Below are 22,291 nucleotides of genomic sequence, written 5' to 3'. Positions count from 1 at the left end.
TGTGATCTGTGCTAACATAACTTCGAATTATTTTTACAATGTTTTTATTAACTCTTTCTGCTATGTTTGCCTGTGGTTTATACGGAACCATTTTGATATGGCGTATGCCAAGTCCAGTGCATATGTTTTCAAATATTTGACTAACGAATTGTTTACCGTTATCGCTAATGACTTTTATCGGTGCACCGTATTTTAAAATGTATCTGTGTAAGAATGCATCTGCGACTGTTTTGGCTGACGCGCGTTTAAGTGGAACAATTTCTGTCCATTTTGAAAAATGATCTACTATTACTAAAAGAAAACGATTTTTATTTAACTCGCTCTGGGGGAAGGGACCAAGAAGATCTATGCCTAAAATTTCATTCGGAAATGTATCGCGAAAGCTATTTAAGTACCCGGCCGGGCTGTAATTAATATCATTTATTAACCGACATTGATTGCAGGACCTGGCATACGCAGTTACTATTTTGTATAATTGCGGGAAATATACCGCCTCGCGTACCCTTTTTAAAGTCTTTCTGACCCCCAAATGACCCGCTGTTTTCGCGTCGTGTAATTCTTTCAAAATGCTTAATCGAAGCGAGGCTGGGATGACTGGTTTGTACTCGAGATTTTCGTTTGTTGTTTTCGTATAAAATAATAAATTATCTATTATTTCATAGTTTTCTGCTCTATTTCTTATCGCATGGATATCTGTGTGCACAAAGCTTTCGGGGTCTTTCAAATATGCATAGATACTTCCAAATTCAGGATCAGCTTTCAATTCAGCAATAATTGTATCTCTAGAATCTAAAATTTTTGAAGTCAGCACAGCGCAAACTGGACGATGAAGTTCATTGCCTTCATCGTCCAGTTTTATACGAGAAAGTGCGTCAGCTACATTGTTTTCCTTACCCGGTTTATATTTGATTATGAGATTATATTCCTGGAGTTTAAAAGCCCATCTTATTAACCTGGGCGTTAGGTTTTTCCTCGAGTAAAGTCTACCAACAGCTGCATGATCCGAAAGGACTGTTACTGGCGCTTTGCCGAAAACTCGAAATTTGTGTACAGCCATTAATACGGCTAATGTTTCTCTCTCTGTAGCTGTATAATTCCTTTGTGTATGATATAACTAAATTTACTAAAAAATGCCAAAGGATGGCCATTTTGCGTAAGAACCGCACCCACAGCATAGTCCGACGCATCTGCTGAAATTTCCAGGTTTTCGTCCCCCTCCGGGAATTTCAAAACAGGGGCATTGATAAGCGCTTCTTTTAACCTTTCGAATGCGGTATTTGCTTCTGCTGTCCACGTGAATTTACTTTTCTTTCTTTTAATTACAAACAAGGGTTCAACAATATTAGCAAAATCTTTTATGAATGACCGATAATAAGAACATAACCCAAGGAAAGAAGAAAGTTTCTTGGCGGTGTTGGGAGGTGGGAAATTCTTGATTGCTTTTATTTTTGAATCTTGAGTTTCTATACCCTTTTGCGAAATTTTATAATCCAGATATTTAAGTTCTTTAGTTGCGAACTTGCATTTTGAGGCGTAAATTGTAAGACCGGCCTCTTTTAATAATTTAGAAACTTCTTCTAGATCTTTAATATGTTGTTCCAACGTACTACTCGTTATAATTATATCATCTAGATAGATTAAAGTCGATTTTCCTAGGACAGGCTTTAGAACAATGTCCATAGCTCTCTGGAATGTTGATGGGGCCCCACACAACTCAAAGGGCATGCGTAAAAATGCATAAGTGCCCGATTTTGTTATAAACGCGGTTTTATGTATGTCTTCGGGTCTCATAGCTATTTGATAGTAGCCAGACGTTAAGTCCAAAGTAGTCATGTATCTAGTAGATTTAATCTTTCTAATAATTTCCTCTATAACCGGCAAAGGGTAAACTGTGAATTTAGTAATATTATTCAGTTTTCTGTAATAGATAGCAAACCTCCAAGCCCTTTTATCCGAAGGAGGAAACTCGTTCTTTTTCCTACATAGTACGACTGGACTCGCGTACTCACTATTTATGGGCGTTATTATTTTGTTCTTTAACATTTCCTGAATATGTTCTTCTATGATTAGCTCTTTCTGTTTATCATAGCGATAAGGTTTAGTCCTACAGGGTTTGTCGGCAGTTAACTGTATCTCATGCATAACTATTTGACAGCTACCAAGTCGTTCTGAAAACAAGTTTGAAAAAGTACTCACCACTTGCTGGATTGCTTGACTTTCATGGTCATTCAAATGGCTAAGGTCGACTTACGGTTGTTCCACTGGTTCCACCACCCTCCGGTCCATCTCCAGCGCAATAGAACTGTCTTGAAAATTCAGTTTGGCCTTCGCGGCTTTTAAAAACTCCATACCTAAAATAAGTGGATTTTGCAAATTTTTTATTACAAAAATTAATACTTTAAGGCTTTCATTTTGGACCTGTATCTTTAAAGATAGTTTTCCTATACATTGACAAGTTTGTCCTTGCGCTACTATGATTTCTGTGTTTTTATTTTTAAATAATCGAAACCTATTAAAGTTCTTCTTTAAAAAAATATCACTCATAAAATTACCTTCTGCTCCTGTATCGATGAGGGCTTCTACTGGTACATCGCCAACCAGGACTTGTATAATTGGTAACTGTGAGTTTTTTACGATGACCGTATTTAAATGTCTTTTTGAGGGTTTTTTTAAAACTTCCGGGGTCTGGACCCTCGCTTTCACAGGCCCCTCTACTCGTTTAAAGCTTTCCTTTCAACTTCTGCCTTCTGGGTACGCGGACGTTAGTTTTCAAACTTCCTTTTTGGGCCTTGACCTTGGAGCTTCGATGAGTTAGCTTGATAGCTCTTTCCCCCATAAGAGCGATTGCATTTCTGGTCTGCTCATTTGAAGATTGCCTTCGGATACTTTGAGAATACGATACCCCTCTAGCTTTTTCCGCTATTCTGCGATTTTGAAACAATTCGAAGAGTTCCTGCAATGTGCTTGGGTATCTAATTTCGAAGTAGTCTTGAACAGCAGGTAACAATCTTTATAAGATTATTTCAATAATCTTCGCGTCGGGTTTCTTCCCATACAGCATATCCGTCAGCTTAATTTTTCGCAGAATAAAGTCCGTCAACTCTTCTATATTCCGTTGATAAAAACTATACAGTTCGGCTTCTAGCCTTGCTTAATCTTTCACTATGGGGAAGGCCTTTAATAACGATTTTTTGAAATTTTCAAATGTATATGTCTGGCCTCCGAATTCCCCTAATAAAAATTTGACTATATTCTTCCACAATAGCGCGGCCTGTCCTCTTAGTGCAGATGTGGCGATGGCAACTTTTTGTCCTTCAGGCACAGGGTAGAGCTGGAAGTGATTTTCTAGGCCTTCTAGAAATATCGTCACCGAATGTTTTCCGTCGAAATTGACGTTTGGCTTAATTGACGCTCTCATCGTCTGGACCAGGTATCCAAATCCTTCCAATTGGCTTGCCATGTCTTGTTGTTGTGTAGCAACTTCCATCCAATTTTCGGCCATTTCAGTTCGACAAGTGTTCGGGCGCCAATGTAATGTTGCGCGCTTCCAACCTGCACGCAACAATAGTGGTGACTGCTAAGAACTGGAAAGTAGACCAAAGTCTTGAGAAGGGTTTAAATCCCTTTTTATTCAACTTTAGAAATTACAAATGCGTGCTCTTGACGCTCACAAACTACGCCGACCCGGCTGTAAAATAAAAATAAGAAACTAAGGAATGAATAGTAACAAGTGACTAACTACGAGGCTCTCTAAACGTAACTAACCTCACCGCGTTCTAAAATACCGCTGATAATTCAGCAAACTTGTGAATATTACGTTGAAAGATTAACAATCTGCCGAGGCAAGCACATAGGCCGAAACTCGTGGTTCTTCAATTTCTAACTAGCCACCTCCACGCTCGTGAAGCAAGAAAGCACACTTTCGAACTCGTTTCCCTTCTATTTAACTCAGATTACTTCCGCTGACAATTTGAATCCTTGCGCGTTCTACTAAAATTTACATACTCTGGCATTGGCAATTCCAGGGGAAAGTAAGGCTTGACAGGAAAGATAGTTTAAACTTAAAATAAATGTTAGTTAAAATAAATATAAACCCTACAACTTAGAAAGTAATGAATACAACGCTGGAATTACTATTGTATTAGAATTGATATTATGTTTGGTTTAATCATTTTAATATCTTGTAAATAGTTGTTCCTATCAACATGACAGATCGGATTGACGCGTAATACTCGTACATTTAACCGTAAAGCGTTTGAGAAAAGCAGACTCCAGATTTAGCAGTGTTTTTTGAACTGTTTTTTAGAAATTTGGTGCAACAATGGTTATGATGCCGGATGCCGTGTAGCTCCACGTTTAGAGCATTTTGGATCATTTAATCTGTCCTTTTCGTAAACAATCTTAGTTAGCTCTTGTTTTCCTGTGAATATTTGACGCAAATTGGGTTTAAGCTGCAGGTATCAGTGAATAATGCCGCAACTAGCAGTTATGGCATCGAGGCATTTGATCATTGTAGATAATTTTTTCGATCTGGATTGAGAAATGGAGCAAGTCCTTTAACTCATTTTCTTTTCAAATCCGTCACTGGGGGAAATTTGGATTATTAAGGGAAGCATAGATGCCTTAGTGTAACGTTTAGTCAATTGAGTCCCCTGGTGCTCAGATAAAACCTTTTTATTTTAAAATATGATACATTTTTTCTCTCTAAATATGAGAAAAAAGCCTTCTATGAAGTACTTTAATAGATATTTTAATTTTTGTATTAAATGATATAATTCTTTATATTGTTTTATCTTAAAAAGATTTATATGATTTTTATTATCATTTCCTACTTTAGGGGATATTTTAGTTTCTTAAGTCGGCATAAGAATTTAACTTGTGTTAGTTTTGATAAATTTAGCAGATCCGAATCCTAAGGCAACTACTTTCATGTTTCACCGTTACGAAAGGTATTCTGGGCAGCGACGACTACGCCAGAGTTTGCTGTGCGTGTGCCGTTAGATTCGAGGTATATACATAGTTATTATTATGAATGCTTAAGGCACTGAATTTATCGAAGTCATTTTTTTGCACAATCGCACTTGAGGAATTTTGCTGTTTTAGTAGGCAAAATAAATCCCTCGTAATCTTATTATCTTAATATCTCGTTCTTATTATCAAAATCATGTAGGGCACTATTACTTTGGCGTTTAGAGCGATAATTTAATAGTAACATTAAGGAAAGCATGCATTATAAAACTTCAGTACTCCCTTCTTTTAAACTCCAGCTTGGCCTTAACTTGCTTTATAAGATCTCAAATTCGGTCGATGGCAGTATCAGGTCGTCTGGATCACTATGTTTCTTCAAATTCGAAGCCATCTTCAAATTCAAAGCCATTTGTAATGCGTATATTCAGCCTGTAGATTTATGAATTTTTCATCTATGATATCAAGCTAGGTCACTCTAGAAATAGCAGGTGCATTGGCTTGGTTGTCGGAGCCGCTCTCGTCCACCTGTTCGGCTTTGACGCTGAGCTGCGGAAAATCAACGCTCGGGATCGCTTCCAGGCGCTCATCTTCTTTCATAAGAGTGGAAAAGGGAATGAACACCCCCTTCTTCAGGAATTCCCCCCCCAAAAAAAAAATTGCAAAGTGAGTTTCCAATTCCAACTTCCGATGATGCGCCGCGATTGTCGTGCACGTATTGCACGACGTCTTCTGTCTGTCCTAAATTGTTACCCACTGCGGGCCTTGAAGTAGATAAATGCAAGATCTGAGTCCATGATGAACAAGTGTAGGAAAAGAGAATAACCATGGTAACGTGAGCAAGTAGACACGTCAGGTAGGCTCGGTTCGTTTCTATTAAAAAAAGTAAGTCACGAAATGCATGTACAATAAATAATATAAATATTCTAGAGCAATAGTATAATTGAGTGACCATCATGCCCTAAGCAGAAAAACTTCAGGAACAATACTAAGAGTCCTAACAAATTAGAAAAAGGCACAAAGTTGTGCAGTTCAAAGTCAAGTGGTGGGGGTCACACTCCCAAATGTAGACCCAAGAAAGCTGCTTGATGTTTGTAAAGTGAGAGGAAGGGCCAGCGCTTTTATATTGAACGCAATGGGTGGAGAAAAGAGAACACGAATGTAGCTCCATCTTTCAACAAAAATAGTAATGGAATGCGAAAAAAATTAAGATGTTAGAATTCTTAAAGAGTACCGAAAGACTCAGTTGTATTAATGTCACTAACTAAAGAAGATAAATTTTTTATGAATGTAAAACGCTCTAGAGAAATCCACTTCAATAAATGAAGAAGCTTTATGGATAATTTTTCCAGAATCAAGTTAAAATTGTGATTAAGTGCCCAATGAACGTTTACCTTCCTATCTAGCTCTGTAACAAGCGTGAGAACACTGCAGAAATAGATACTAGCCTATAAGAATCAAAATCGTAAAAACAACCTTGTATTTAGCGTAAGTATATTGAAACACTCAATCGATTTCGAGGGCAGCTAAAGGTCCCTCCTCATCAGGAGAAAGAAATACCTAGAAAGAAGAAAAATAAAGGGGAGGTGTCTCAGAAACACGTGGTCCTTATCAGCACTGCACGTGGTTCTAAACGGATTTTTAATCAGTGTTACACTGGCCGCCTACTTTTACTGAGCCAGGCTATCTGATCAAACATCTAACACAAAGGACAAGGAAAAATTAGTGAAGTTAAAAATAGGGAGCGAGGGGCAACTGCACCTTCACGCTCAAAATCCATAAAGGAAATGAAACCATAATGGAACGAAGTGGAGAAATATTTTTAAGTTTATCAATGACTTCAACAGAATTTTTTATTATTATTATTCTGCCAACGCAGTTGAAGAAATCACTTATTCCACCTATTACTAATTGCGCTAGGCTTTATGCTCTTCCAAAAGTCCACAAAACCGGTATTCCTTTTCGACCAATTGTTTCCAACATAGGTACTACTTCATATCCTTTGGCCAAATATTTAGTTTCCAGATTTTCTCCTCTACTTGCTAACAATATTCACACTGTAAAAAATTCTGTTGAAGTCATTGATAAACTTAAAAATATTTCTCCACTTCGTTTCATTTGATGTCAAATCACTGTTTACTAATGTTCCGGTCGAAGGAGCACTAAATTGTCTTGAAACTAGGCTTCGGGAATTTCACTTCACACATACTGAAATTAATGAGATGGTTTTGCTTACTAAAGTCTCTCTAAGTCAAACCCACTTTGTTTTCCAAAATGCATATTTTCGTCAAGTTGAAGGATTGGCTATGGGTAATCCTCTCAATGACCTTCTCGTGCTTCCATTTTATCCTTCTGTTAGCTATAAAATTGCACGGATTCTCCAGAAATTTAATTTTCAAGTCGGTTTCTCCCCTATTAATAAAATTCACCCTTCGATTCTAAAAGATTGCGTTTCTGTCTTGAATTCTTGGGGAATTTAAAGTATATCGTGCCAGTGTGGTTTAAGATATATTGGCCAAACAAAAAGAGCGTTGAAGTTTCGTATCAAGAAACATGAATCTTATGTCAGAAAAGACGAAATTAACAAGTCTTCAATTGCGTATCATAGTTGGACATTTAACCATAATTTTGACTTTGGGTCTGCAAAAATTATCCAAAAGGCTTCTTCCATAGGTGATTTGGATTTTCTTGAGGCTTTTCATATTTACAAAGATTTAGCATGTTTAGTTAATGATTTGGAGTCCAATCCAGTCCTTCCTAATGCCTTTAAAATTCTACTACCTTAATTCAGTTATTTTTGCCGATAGATGGTGTTACCTCCTCGCGTTTGGTACTACCAGAGGGTATAAAAATCCGTTCAGTGGTTGCTTTCCATTATTCGAAGTTCAGATTTTGAGCGTGAAGGTGCAGTTGCCCTTCGCTCCCTATTTTTAACTTCGCTAATTTTTCCTTGTCCTTTGTGTTAGATGTTTGATTAGATAGCCTGGCTCAGTAAAAGTAGGCGGCCAGTGCAACTCTGATTAAAAATCTAGTTATAACCACGTGCAGTGCTAATAAGGACCACGTGTTTCTGTGACTCCTGTATTTTCTTCTCTCTAGGTATTTCTTTCTTCTGATGAGGAGGGACCTTTAGCTGCCCTCGAAATCGATTGAGTGTTTCAATATACTTACGCTAAATACAAGGTTGTTTTTACGATTTTGATTGTTACATTAGCGTGTTTCTCTTCTAGTCTAGCCTTTAAGAGTTTGTTGAGTTTCCTGTCACACTATGCTAAGAATGTAAGACTTACTAACCTGTTTTACCTAGCATCATGATCTTGATTCCTATACAACCTGTGTGATGAGTTAGTCTCTTTCTTGTAAACTGCTGATTATAAGTCACGTCTTGTTTATATGAATAAATAATTAGTTTATACAGAATAACAAGAAAACGTTATTAATTAAATCGTAAATTTATAGTTATTTTAAATTATCTGTCTTTAAAATTTAGTCAGAAAATAAACCGAGAGTTTTATTCAAATATTTTTTAGGTTTTTATTGGTAGTAGATTAACATTACAACCATTAATCTGAAATTGTCTTTACTATAACAGAAAATCATAACTAAATAATTTAATATGTCTCTTTTACGGAAGATGAAAATGTTGCTGTATTAGTATTCTCAAGATTATAGAAACTTATAGATCATGAAATTTTCAATTCTGTGGGTAGTAAATAAATGTTTGTTTTATCTTTTCCATCAGGTACTCTTTGACCTATGAATATTAAACAGTTGATGAAGTTAAGTGCAAACTTTATTAAGCACTATCGTAACCTTTAGAATTATTACCTACTCGGTTCGTAACATATTGTTATTTTTACTCTTAATTCACATTTTATTATTGTGAGTACTTATGAGCAAGTATTTCAAAGTAATGTCCAAAGTAATTTCAAAGTCTTTGTCCGTTAGTTCTTGCTTATATGATAACTATAGAGCCTGATAAGAATATCATTCTCTGTTCCTTAGATACAAATTAATTGTATGGAGTCGTTGTTCCTTCGTGTTTCAGCAAAAATAAAACAGGAAAAAATGCTAGGAACTAAAAAGGAAGAAAATCCCTCAAAGATGGTTCAGTTCTATTTATTAAGATGCAAAAAGTAAAAATAATCGTAACATAAATCAATATTTAAACATCTATACATATAAAGGAATATTTATTTTAATAACTAAAATTGAAAAATTTCTGTTGCTCTTGTTCTTCAAAGGCTACACTGAAATTTGTGTTGAGACTTATCTCACTTGTCTGACAGTAACGTCAGAACAAGCCCACGAATTTCATCGTGGCAAGGACAGCAAGATTGCGTCTGTAATTGACAAGAGCCTTAAACATTATGCAGGTGACAATACGAATTTGTTCAGTTCCGCCCCCAATTTTAATGGAGAGCGCCCTCGGGGGGGGACAGGTCCAAGGGTCTTCCATGTCTCTTCCCCTACCACCGACCTCTCAAGAGGACTTTCGGTTTGACATATATTTAGAGTGCCTCCATACTGCAAAGATACTATGCATTTACAAACATCCAAGCCTTGCATTCGCTGGGATTCGAGCCCGGGCCCTTCGGTGCTGCAGGCTTCCCTAACTACTATGCCGTCTAGATGGCACTCTGAAATTTGAATTGCTTTACTTAAAAGCGAGTAGGTCAAATTATAGAAATGGGTCAGTGCTAGAAGGTTGTCTGAGGGAAGGGATATATTTTTCTGTAAGAAACTGGTTCATATTCGTGCTACACATTGAGAAAAGCCATGGAAACCAACCATGAAGCCAGCCCATTCGCCAGGGATCGAATTATAACATATGATAAAACAAATAGTGTATGAGACAAGCTCAGATCATTTCCACTCTGAATTTAAATCATTTAGTGAATCATCAATATTGAATAATACAGAAAGGTACGCTAAGCTGAATGAAAGAGGTCAATCTTCTAAATAATTTTCATACTTAAAATAATCTCAATCTTCTAAGTGAACTAAAACAATTTTAATGCTGCAAATAGTTTTTGTTGTTAATAAGATGTATGTAATACTTCCTCGTATTGAGTACTGAAATAGGCTAGATAAATATAAAAGTGTTATGCATTACTATAATGCAGAAAGATATCGTAAATCCAGCCAGATCTAATATAAATAGCTCCTTGAGGGAAGGGGAAGAGAAAGCAGATAATGGAGTATTAAAAATGTTTCTAATTTTATGGACGAACTAAGTTTACCATATTCTCAGATAAGTTACATTCAAGAAAGTAGACAACCAAAAGGAAAATATAATCCCTCGTGTTCTGAAAATTCGAAGTCTCTTATTTTATAAAATAAGAAATTATATTCCATTCCATAGACGAAACATTACCACATTACATTCAGGAAATGCTAGAAAAATCTCCACCGGAAATGTTGAGCGTTTATCTTTAAGCAATTCTCCAGATATGTATCATTTTGGACGAAATAAAATAAAAAGGCTGTAGAAAAGGGGGTACATTATTTTCCGCAAGAGTATAGATAAGATTATATTTGGCTTTGCGGATGGAATTTTGCAACTGAACGGATATTTTGTCTCTTGTTGAAAACGCTATGTCATCGTTGGGGAAATAAATGGATATTCATTGGGGAAATGAATAAAAAAAGGTGTATTCATGTAAGGCAATTTATTGCCAGTTCTTCCTCTCCATGGTATATGTTTAGGACAGTAGAAGCCATTATATAATTAAAGAATGAATTTTCGCTTAGAAACATTTATTGGAATGCAAACCAATAAAATAAATTAGACAAAAAAAATTCTTATACGAAGTAAAGGAAGTATCATAATCCCGAAAAATTTAGAGTATCATATTTTCAACAAAAATATCCGTTTCAACCGCTCTCGAAAGCATTTGAACGATGTTTTTTAGCGTGACATCTCAATGTACAGACAGAAAAGGACAGCTTTTGCCAAAAACGATTGTAAAATGGATTCAGTAGAGATTTTTTGTACGTCTATGTGCGTACATATGTTTGTATGTATCTCGCATAACTCAAAAACTAATAACCGAAGAATGTTGAAATTTTGCATATGGGACTACTATAACATATAGTTGTGCACTCCGTGTTTCGTTGCAATCAGGTGCACCAATCATATATATATATATTCCCACTCTGTTACCTGACTCGATGAGCTTAATATTTTTATTCTTATATGTTGGTAAATTGTGCATTTTTGGCTTTAAAATTAATTGAATAATGTAGTTTTTATGTTCCGGTTAAAGTTTTTATGCCTTTAGTTAATCTGCATGCTTTGTTGTAGAATTATCAGTCATTTAAAAGCTTTAAGTGGCGAGTTAAGCCTAACGAACTGCCATTTGTTTACATTTGAAATTCTTACTAGAAGAGTGAATTCAGTTCCTGCACCTTCTGTGTCTTTTTGCCGATTGGGGCCAAAAGTAAACGTTCAGTTTTGTACACAAAAATACGCCTTCTTGTTAGCCGAATAATTTGTTTATGCGTAAAAACTCTTCGTAATTTTTTAAACTGTTTTAACTTTATTTTGTTTTTTGTATTTTACAATTTTTAATGAAGCTGCTTTGAGTTTTTATGTACTTTTGTTTTGCCGAGATGCTGAATTAATTGAATGAGAAATATATCTGTAATGAAATTCGAGGAAATCAGTTTAAAATTAAATGCAGCAAAAATGTATATGATATAATAGGCCATACAAGGGAACCGACATTTGGACATTTGATTTTTTTATTCACTTTTCTCCGCTGAGGTACGTTAATGATTTAGAATAGTTTGGGCTTATAAAATGTATTTTTATTTCATTTTAGATGTAACTTTAATTAAGTAATAACTGAATTTCTTGCACAGGCTTTGTGGTTTATATTTCACTAAAATTAAGTCTTTTTTATCTTATGGTTGATACATTTGTCTTTACTTCAAATGTATCAACAAAATGTGATAAAATATTCAAGATTTATCTTCCTAAATTTACTCCTTAAAACATCATATTCTCAGACTGTGATCCACAGATGTCTGAAATCACTAAACATATTTAATGAGGCTCCATGTTAAAAGTGAAGAAGCAAATATATTTCATTTTATCTTTTCACAGCCCTCAGAAACGCAATTAAATGATTAAATTAAAAAACAAAGAGGTAGCAAAAATTTAATGGTAAGAAGGTGCATCGTGCTGCTTTAATTCGCAAGGGGGGCAATACGATGCTGATGATAAAAATAAGACGATCATATAATATTAACAGAATATGATTATCATAAAAGATGAGCACTGATTTGTTATTTACTGCAAATTTCAACTTAGAATGATCATCTGCTATATTTGTTTTTAAATTGAGGCAATCAGAAACTTAAAATTCAGTTCATATTGTTCAGTACCGGCCTATGTAGAAATAATCACACGGACCTTTCTAATTTCTACAGTTTGGTCACTATGATTGTTCTCTGCCGGCTAGAGAATTCTAGCTTTCACCGATACAGTAATCTTTGTTTCTAATTTTCCTTTCACTTTATTTAATTTTTATTTCTTCTCATTTGGAGAGATTTAATTTTTATTTCATAAGCTTCAGTCTAAATACCTGTATTAGTATTCAAATCATCTCTTTTCATTATATTAATGCTTTACCCATTTTAATATTGTTAACTGTATCATATTATATAACACACTGTTGGATGCCGAAGATTGAGAGGACCCACAAGCGGCCGAGCGGTAAAAGTCGCTCTACGCTGGTAGTTCGGTCCGAGGCTCGAATCTCGCAAACGGCCTGGCTCTATGGGCGTTTTCGTGGTTTTCCCCATGCCTAACGTGCATACGCGGCCGGTTTTGCTTAGAAAGTCTTACACGAAGGCATCCCTTCCCTTAGACAGATAGCCTTGGAGTGCTTTGCCAACAAAATGTATGTAAGTCTCTAATAAATCAGTCTGGATCGAATTTAAAGTAATAAACAGAGAGCGTTATTCCATACAACGTTTATTGACGAACACCAAAGACTAACTGATACATATCCATAATTATGACATCGCAGTTTCTTTTTACAAATAAACACTATTGCCATCTATTGGCGATCGGAGGATACATAGTCATAAACTTATATTTAACACCATAATCAAATGCACACCAAAAATTGGATCTCTTTAAGAAATATAACTGGTTTTCTTTTTTCCACTTATAGCTCTTATAAATTGTCCGTCCAGCTTGTTAATGAATTCCGTAACTGCAGTATTATGTGGTAAAATTATGTATGTAAAGTTTCAATCTTTTACTTGTATCTTATGTTATCTTATCTTGTCGGGTATCTTATTTTAATTAACCAATACTATAATTTCTCCTTTCCGTATTCCTTACCGGTATGCAAATTAGTTGTGAGTATCTAAGCTGAGGTTTTTGATTTTTGAAATAGAGGGTGTTTCTAGCCTCGTGTGCGCGCTACTTTGCTAGTTCCTGCCAGCTCTAACAGTTGTAATTATTCGGCTTTGCGATCTCTCGCTGTCGATACTTTAATTCTGACGTGCCGGTGAAGCTATTGAGCCAGCTTTTAATATAGTATTTAACTATATAGTCTTTTATTACTGTCCAACGTTAATTTAAATTTGACTGTTCTATTTATTTGCATAGCCACCAGTTGTGGTTATTGTAGCACAAGAGCGTGCCGTTATGTTCGTAGTTTCCTTTATTCTGCTTTAATAAAAAGGTTATTATATAACCTTCTTAAGACTGTCAGTTATCTCAGACATAGTGATAACTCGCTTCACGCCTGTTAGGGTTATAAAAGTAAAATATTAAGATCTAGTGTAGCCCTATATCACTGACGTATTCATTGCGCAATGAAGCATTTAAAAAGACGGGAATTGTGCTACGACGTGTTCATTAATAAATACAAAATTAGCCTACAGGCAAAAGCAAACAGGCGCTACAATCACTTTTCTGCGGACCATAATTATGTAATGTTCTTTTAAAAGTAAGAAACAAAATGCAAAGCATGGGAGTAACGGTGTAGAAAGTTTAATCAATTTTCCTTTTGGGACTTCTATAAAAATATAATGAGTACCATTCATCTATATATATATATAAGAAAGTTTGTTTGTTTATTCGCTAATAACTCAGTCACTACTATAGTTATCGTCACCAAACTTTCTACAATTCTTTTCTGGGTCCTGGAAAAGGTCGATGTCTACTTTTTACGAAACAAACGTAGCCGAAATCAGAGATATTAATTAAAACCTCTCTAATTTTCGCCCTCATTTTTCCGAGTGGCAACAGTCTCGCACGCTGGAAATAAAAATCTGCTTTATTTCGACAAGTGTTGCCACTGCTCGCTTTCAAATCCTAGAGTTTGTTAATAAAAAATTTTTAAGTTTTACGATGAAATAAAAATAGTATCGCCAAACATTAAATACATTATTACCGATTCCAAAAATTCGTGGAAAGCCATTTTGACTATTCCCATCTTCGTACGATTTTAGTCAGCCGAAATGTTAATTTAGAACGCTGAAAGCGTTAATTTTCGCACTCATTTTTTCGAGTGGCAACAGTGTCGCGCGTTGTAAATAAAAATGCTTTATTTCAAAAAGCGTTGCTACTGCTCGTTTTCAAATAGTAGAGTTTGTGAATAAAAAATTTGTAAGTTTTACAAAACCTATCATATAAATCAATCATTTTAAAGAAATTCTTCGGAACATGTAAGTAACAGTAGAAAGAGTGCAGAGAATCAGTAATATTTTCGAATTCTCTTACCTATAGATGTTTTTTATTTGTGGTGTTTCCATAAACTTCTTGTTATCCATTAAGGTAGAAGATGTCGGTGATATAATATGAAGGATGAAAGCATCACTCACTGACCACGAATTCGTAAACACATTTCAGGGCATAAAATGATATAAAAGAATTGTACAAAATATTTCAGAACGTATAAATGTAGAAAACAGCGAGCTACATTTTCAACTGTTGAATGACAAAGAAATAATTCATAGTCCAGATCTGAAGAGCAATAAAAATTGTAATTATGAGAGTAACACTGATGATAACAGTGAAACAGAAACACGATTTGCTATGCTTTGGTTCGATTAACTAAAACTCAATTTCAACTGGAACTCGGTTGGTTTTCCTAATGCTTCACGTGTATACAAGGCGGTTTCTCTAGAAAGTACTCTACGAAGGCATCCCTCCCTTTACGCAGATTGCCATAATCAAATAAACGAAACTAACGAAACTCACTTTGTCTTTTACGAATAAAACAGACAAGACCTATCTGCCTAAAAAAAATGTTACCTTTATGAAGGATTTTTGTAAAGGAAGCTCTCTTTTATTGACATTTTTTACATGGGGAAAACTCTTCCCTTGTAGATGAGCCCGTCTAGCTACCAGTTTCAGTGATTTTACCACTTAGCTACAGATGGGAGCTAAACCATCGAGAATAAATAAAAATATTTTAAGCCTGGTATAAAAAAATGAACTCATAAAATAATATATTTTTTCTGTGTTATGCTTGATTAATTTAAAAAGATGGAATTCTCAAATCCCTTGTTTATCATGGGAAAATAAGACTAAAATAAACCAAAAGTTTTTTTTTATGTATTTATTTATTTATTTATTTATTTATTATTTTTATTGACGTTTGTGTTTAACCCTAAATCTATATTACACAATCCTAAACTACTTTTTGATAATGATGGGTGAGAAAATAGCAAAAAAACGCAGCAAAAATTAAATAGATTTTGTTTACAGTTTAATACAAAGACCTTCAGATATATGTAAATATTTTCGATTTCTGCAAATGCTTTAGAAATCGGAAGTCTGGACGCATATGATAATTTAACGAAAAATTTATTCTGAGTAAATTCCATTACAGTTAAGAATCTACATGTTCTAATCTAATTGAAACTCACATGAGAAAATATAATGGGCAAAAAGGTCAATATAGTCAGAAATGTAGTCTATTATATTTAATAAAATTTTGCTTTCTAATGAAAAGCTATCAAACTCCTAACTTAGTGATAAAAAGTCTTGGCTCAGTTGCAGCTTATAGTGAAACAATGCTCTGACACGTTTATAAATAGATACTATGGTATCAATGGGACTTAATTTGGGATTGAAAGTTTCACTTTCAAATTTGAATTTTTCGACATTTTCCAGAAGCGAAAGTGATTTTCCTGTTATCCAAAAATTCTCTTCCGTAATACAATCCACGTAACTTCAGACTGTTCAAGCTTTTAATTTCCGCTGAGGAACTAAAAATATATCAGCAAAAACAAATTGAAAAGCTTTCCTCCCTCCCTTGAAGAGACTTGAAGGAAAAGCTTAGAAAAGAAGAAAATAGTTCATCGATAGAGGTGATTGATGATATCGCAACTGATGAAAGAAGATTTGTCCCAATCACCGCTTTTATTCTTTTCTTGTCTTCCAAAAATCAATAATTTGATATCGAAAGTTCTGAAAATGTTCCGATCTTTTTCTTGAAGTATCTAAACATATTCATTGTGTTAACATTCAGTCTTTTCATTCAAAATCTGTTGACGTTTCTTAATAGCGAATACTAAGCATAAAAGGGCTAGTTTTTTAAATCACTTTTTGATGGTTTTTAGAACTTCGAAACTTATTAATAAATTAATTTTATTCGATCAAATACAAGCTTTGGGAATTGGGCTGTTGTAAACCACGGATTAACAGATTTTATTTTTTACATATCACTAAAGGAGAATTTCAGACATTTAGCCAATTTCTTGCATCAATTTAAAATAAATAACTCCATGCAGAAGAGAAACACATGACTTCGGGATTTCTTCAATGAATTTTCGCGTGTGGATATAAGGTGACTCATTCTATGCAAAAAGATACTTGCCCTTATCAATATTTTCGTGTTCTTCTTGAATTGCAATTAAAAGAGAGCTGTCCTCAGAAAATCTTCTATGAAAGATTGTCTGTATACGAGAGAGGAAATAGTCTTGCGTGCATTTTTATGATAAACAAGCAATTTTTACGTTTGATAAGGACATTTATGTTGATTTATAAAAAATATTACGATTAGTAAAAAGCATTAAAGCAGCATTTTAAAATTTAACTCACAGACAAAATAAATAGGTAAAACCATTTAAAAAAAGATGAATTAACTTACTCTAAATCAAAATTTACGAAATAGTTTTTCCCATTAACTATCTGAGATGGAGCACGTGCACACAATCTTTCACTACCTGTTTAGGTGAGATATTGATTGTGCTTATATAATAGGGCTCGGAATAATAATAACGTTTAATGAAAATTTTGACAAAAAATGTTTTAAACCACCGCCTGTTACTACTTACCCCTGTTACAACTAACCCCTAGCTTCCCTACTTGATTCCAGCTCGAAAAACATCCGTTCCCTTTTTAAAATGGTAAATCTGCGTTTCCGAATTATTAAAATAAAACAGACCATTTCACTGCTGAAAAGTTAACTTTCATTTCCTTATTTTTATCGTATATTATTGAACTATCATTACTGAGATAATGATTGTAATAATGAGCAAAAACCAGGCAAGCTACTGATCTCATATATCTCATTTTGTTCACGCTAGTTTAAATAAAAATTGTATTTTCTTAAAATGTTCAACATGAGAATCGTAATTGGCTTTTTTATTTAAAAAATTAAATTATACTTTCGGACATTGGCGATGGGTTTGGCCACTAATTTTTTTCGCCAAATTTGGCGATGAACCACCAAAAGTGGGCAAACTAGGCAACCATTTGGCAGCATTTGAGTCCGTTCCTTGCATAACTGGTACTGTAATTGATCCCTATATGTAACTGGTACTGTAATTGATCCCTATATGTAACTGGTACTGTAATTGATCCCTATATGTAACTGGTACTGTAATTGATCCCTATATGTAACTGTAACCATATCCGGGCTTTATATGTAACTTTAACCGTATTCGCTTTCCAGCCGGGGGGTGACTATGTAAACCCAGAAAGAGCATCAGTTCTTAGCTTTTAGTTCAGAGCTGGCTTGAGAAATTGTGTGAGCTTCGTTCTTTGCATTGTGTTGCATTTAACGTTCTTAGTAGTTTGAAGTGGTAATTACTGATTCTGTTCTGTTATACTGAGAAGAGCTATACAAGCACTTTTGTGGAAAGTTCCAGTGCTGTAAAGTGTTTCTTTTGGTAAAATAAATTTTGTTAAGCTATCATCGGTTCTGTGTGCATTTAATCTATTACGAACTCCTACGCATACAACAATATGTTCAGAATGCTATTTAATTTTATTTTACGTCTTTAATTGTAGCATTTAAAGAGCTTTTCTAAACAAAAGAAGCGTTTGACATCTAAAGATTGTTCTTTCCTAAAAATACCCTTGCATTCAAGTATTCACTCAATTAAAAAATCGATTTAAAAGCTCTAAAGTTTAATTTAACTATGTTTTACTTCAATCCAGTAAAAATGTAATAGATACTACAAATAGAGGAATTTTGGTGCTCATTAATTTATCATATATTTAGCATATAAATGTTTAAGGAAAAATAAAATTTGTGTTATTAAATTGTAATATAGTAACTTCCTTTCGCGTTAAAAACAGTGACAAAAGATTATTCTTTTCTGGCTGTGGTGCGAAATGGGCAACATTTTCCCAATTAAGTGCAGAAATGTATATTTAATTTTACAAAAGAGGAACTTCAAATGCTTTAGATTATAGTTATATAAAGAATTTTGCTTCTTATTTAAGTTCGAATTTGATCAAATTATCTGCAATAAAAAATATAAATATTTTTTATTTAATTTTAAATATAAATATATAAAATACAAATATTTTTATTTAATTTTAAATATAAATATATAAAATACTAACAATCTTATTCAATTTTAAATATAAATATATAAAATACAAACATTTTGTATTCCTAACAATTTCTGTTTCCTTTTTCAGGCCTGTATTTCCATATAGTAGGAGAAGGTGTTGTAAGACTTAGTGACAGAGGTAGTGGTAGCAGTTATAATGACAAAGAAAACTATATCGACTTCAGGATGAAACTTCTTGGAGAAAGCAATGGAAGAGGAGGTAATACTTTAAAAGGAAATATTTTAATTCCATGTTATGTATAAATAAGAGATCATGACAACTATAAAACAATATGATTAAGAATGAAAGCATTCAAAATTATGAGAATGCAAGAAAGTAGGCTAGAATAAAAGACATTTTTTTATGCGAAGAACTTGTAAATTATTTTCGTCTAATATTTTAAATACTTTTCCCAGTTTAGAAAATTTTGTAAAAATGCAATAAATATCAAGAGCCCTCAAATTTTAATAATTTTTCTTAACACATAATTCAGATTTGAAAGAAATTAAAACAGATTCCATTCGAACGTCATGTAAGAAACTTCTGTACATTAAATAGAAAATTTTCTTAAAATCTTCTTTGTATCCACAGTTTCTTACATGACGATCGAAGGAAATCTGTTTTAACTTTTACAGGGAACATTTTATGTCTTTCAGATATATAGTGTTTCTGTGGGGAGAGAGGGGGACAGAGTAAAGACGTTTTCTGTCTTTAGTAGCATGTTTCCTGAACAATGGGGAGGGGGGAATAGAAAATATTAGCTGTTATATATGAAAATCATCACGCAAATTATTTCGTCTATATCATCAATTACGCATAATATACTTAATGAATGTTTTTATAACTGAGAAATTATGTTCAGAATTATCGCATTGTCACGTTTATTAACCGTATCCCCAAATTTTAACAAAGAATCTCTTCGAAGATAAACTGCGGATAGTTTGTCTAATATTTATAATACTTTTATTTCATTTTGGAGGTGGTTAAGTAGCTAAAATGAAAACACTGCTTAACACACACTCTGAGAAAAAAATTCCTGTTACTCGTCAAAATGAATATATTTCTACGTTAAGCACTTCTTATTCATTGTTACTGTCGGTACCACTAAAGTAGTTGTTTGCTCTACCGTCACTATTGCTGGTGTATCATATAGCATACATCCTCACAGCAATCTAGAGCACTAGGTATTCCCCGCTTTCTATGATTGTTTGATACCAAAATTCCTATGCTTGTTTGATACTTTGATGGTTTGCGCGTTATTCTTGTTTTCGGCGAAAAACTAAACCGCTCTTACCAGATCCTGAAAGAGTCCCATTTAGGGTTTGACTGTTAGAACATCCTTAGGTTCACGGCGAGGGAACTGATGACGGAAGAAAATTTGGGACTCTTTTACCTCTAAGAGCAGCAAACTCATTAAGCATTGACAAAGGCTGCTGTAAGTTTTCCAACGACGATTTTTGCTTTCTCAAATTTTTGGGAAAGCTCGTCAACATGGGTAGCTGGCTGCTTCCTGATTATTACTTTGCTGTCATTGATTGCGCGATCCTCGTAGGTCGTGTTTTCACGAAGAAGGTTAAGCAGGGCAACCTTTGAAACTTGAAGTATGAAAATATCCACAGTTGGCACATCGTGTGTTAAGAGGGGGGGGGGGGTCTATTTTGCGTTTATGGAATGATTTCCATTCATGATCACTCCTGCATTTCACACACCTTGCTGATCCTCAGCATGAAAGAATGCGGTGAATCTAAGCATTGTGTAACACCTCTTCGGCGCTTATATGATTCCACTGAGATCGTGAAATGCATTAGATAAGTAGTATGTAAATTTGTCATTGTCAATTTGCTCATCAATACAGTGCTCTGTTTTGAGGAGCATGACCAGAAATAGAGGCATTTTGACTATTTCTAGGCTTCTGCGTCGAGTCATTTTAATGACCTTATTTATCTGAAGTTTTTCGGCAATTAGTACATCCTGAATTTCATATACATTAGTAAAGCTTGGAAGACTTCTAATTACAACTTGTAAGTCTTTATGACACAGGACCTTATATGTATGAAATTTGGTATTCTTACGGTCCAGCAGCGCAGTGGCTTTGTGGTGTGCATCAATAGTGAAGAGTGTAATATAAAACTCGTTGTCTGTAACGATTGTTTCAGTCTTGATTTTTGATTTTATACTCAAACGTCAAAAACCCGCTGTTGTGTTGCGACGCAACGATATGTTCACATATTAGCTAAAATGACACAACATAGCTAAAATGACACAACATAGCTCAATGACTTCACCTTACTTAAAAAGTAATTGGTTTTATTAATATCTATAAATTTAATCTAATGTTTTAAACATTATTTATGGCTGTTAAATATTAAAATACAATTTAATTTTGCATTTGTTTTAAAAAGGATTTTATTATGAATGATTATTTAAATAATTTTAATTCTATGCGTGATTTAATCAGCTCCCTGATTGGTTACTGAATATTTGTGCATTACCGCGCCATTTTAAAATTTTATTATTAATCTCTTCGAATTCCTCAGATTTCAAATGGAATGGATATGTCCGAAGATGAGTGTTGTTATTGGTAATTACCAAAAATTATTGGTATTAGAATAAAAAAATTGCCCTTTGAGACCCTATTTTGGCCAACCTGTCTTTCCTAATCAAAGATTTATTTATAAATTGTTAATAGCGTCAGAGGAAATTTATTTTAAATTTTTGGAGGAAACCTCGCTAATTGCTTCTTCAATGAAGTGCTAGAAATGTGTATCACAGATGAAGATGGTTAAAGGAGCCGATTCAATTATGATTCCGATTTTTTGTGGTACTTATCAATAAAAAACAGGTTAAATGACTCTAAAATATGTAAGTACATATTTTTCTTTTATTTTATAATTGTATACTTCAAATTTTGTTAAAAAAAATTAATACACTATTTTCAAAAATTGCTGAGATAATTATTGTCACATGTTTTAATGTTAATTATATTCTATATAACGTATTTTAAAGTATTTGAATTTAATAATATTCTAAGTCTTTTAAATGTTGGTATGATGGTTTTTAATTCGATATTCAATTTCAGTAATATTTTAATCCAATTAAACGTTGGCACAATGTTTTTATAGCGGCGTTTTTATTCTCTTTTTTGCTGTATGAAAGTAATAATAACATTACTTTAGTATTTTATACTCATAGTAAATGTATTTATTTACACTTGCCTGCCATCTTAAAAAACGACATTTTCAACAAAAAATTAATCCATTACTTTTAACGATATTTATTTTTTTTTAAGTTACGAATACTTTACTATGCGTATAAACAGCGTTTTTCAAGATGGCTGATGATTGTAAAAATAGCGCCAACAATTGCGCCAACGTAAATCGCCAAAAATCCGTGCAACCGTCTACCAATGTAGCACCAAAAAGCTTATGTTAGTTGAATTGTAAATTAAATGGTTTTATTCCCTTTGACATCTTGGGACCTCTGCCACGAACTGCTGATAGCAAC

At 33.9% G+C, this 22,291-nt stretch overlaps 1 protein-coding gene across 2 annotated transcripts in view; it reads left to right on the top strand.

Moving 5' to 3' along the window:
- Vdup1 (arrestin family protein Vdup1) overlaps window positions 1-22,291 on the top strand; it is a 200,897-nt gene that overhangs the window by 89,593 nt on the left and 89,013 nt on the right. For both annotated transcript variants that reach the window (XR_004757158.2, XM_035352386.2), the window contains exon 2: window positions 18,875-19,006. Coding sequence is in view for 1 of the 2 variants with exons in the window: in XM_035352386.2 (XP_035208277.1) it covers window positions 18,875-19,006 (132 nt within the window). In the remaining variant the exon portion in view is untranslated. The remainder of the gene's footprint in view (window positions 1-18,874; window positions 19,007-22,291) is intronic.

Source organism: Stegodyphus dumicola, chromosome 2 (genome assembly GCF_044657685.1).
Source record: "Stegodyphus dumicola isolate Sdum_Otavi_A_Nest chromosome 2, ASM4465768v1".
In the NCBI taxonomy this organism is placed as follows: domain Eukaryota; kingdom Metazoa; phylum Arthropoda; class Arachnida; order Araneae; family Eresidae; genus Stegodyphus; species Stegodyphus dumicola.
This window is presented reverse-complemented; position numbering and strand designations above follow the sequence as displayed.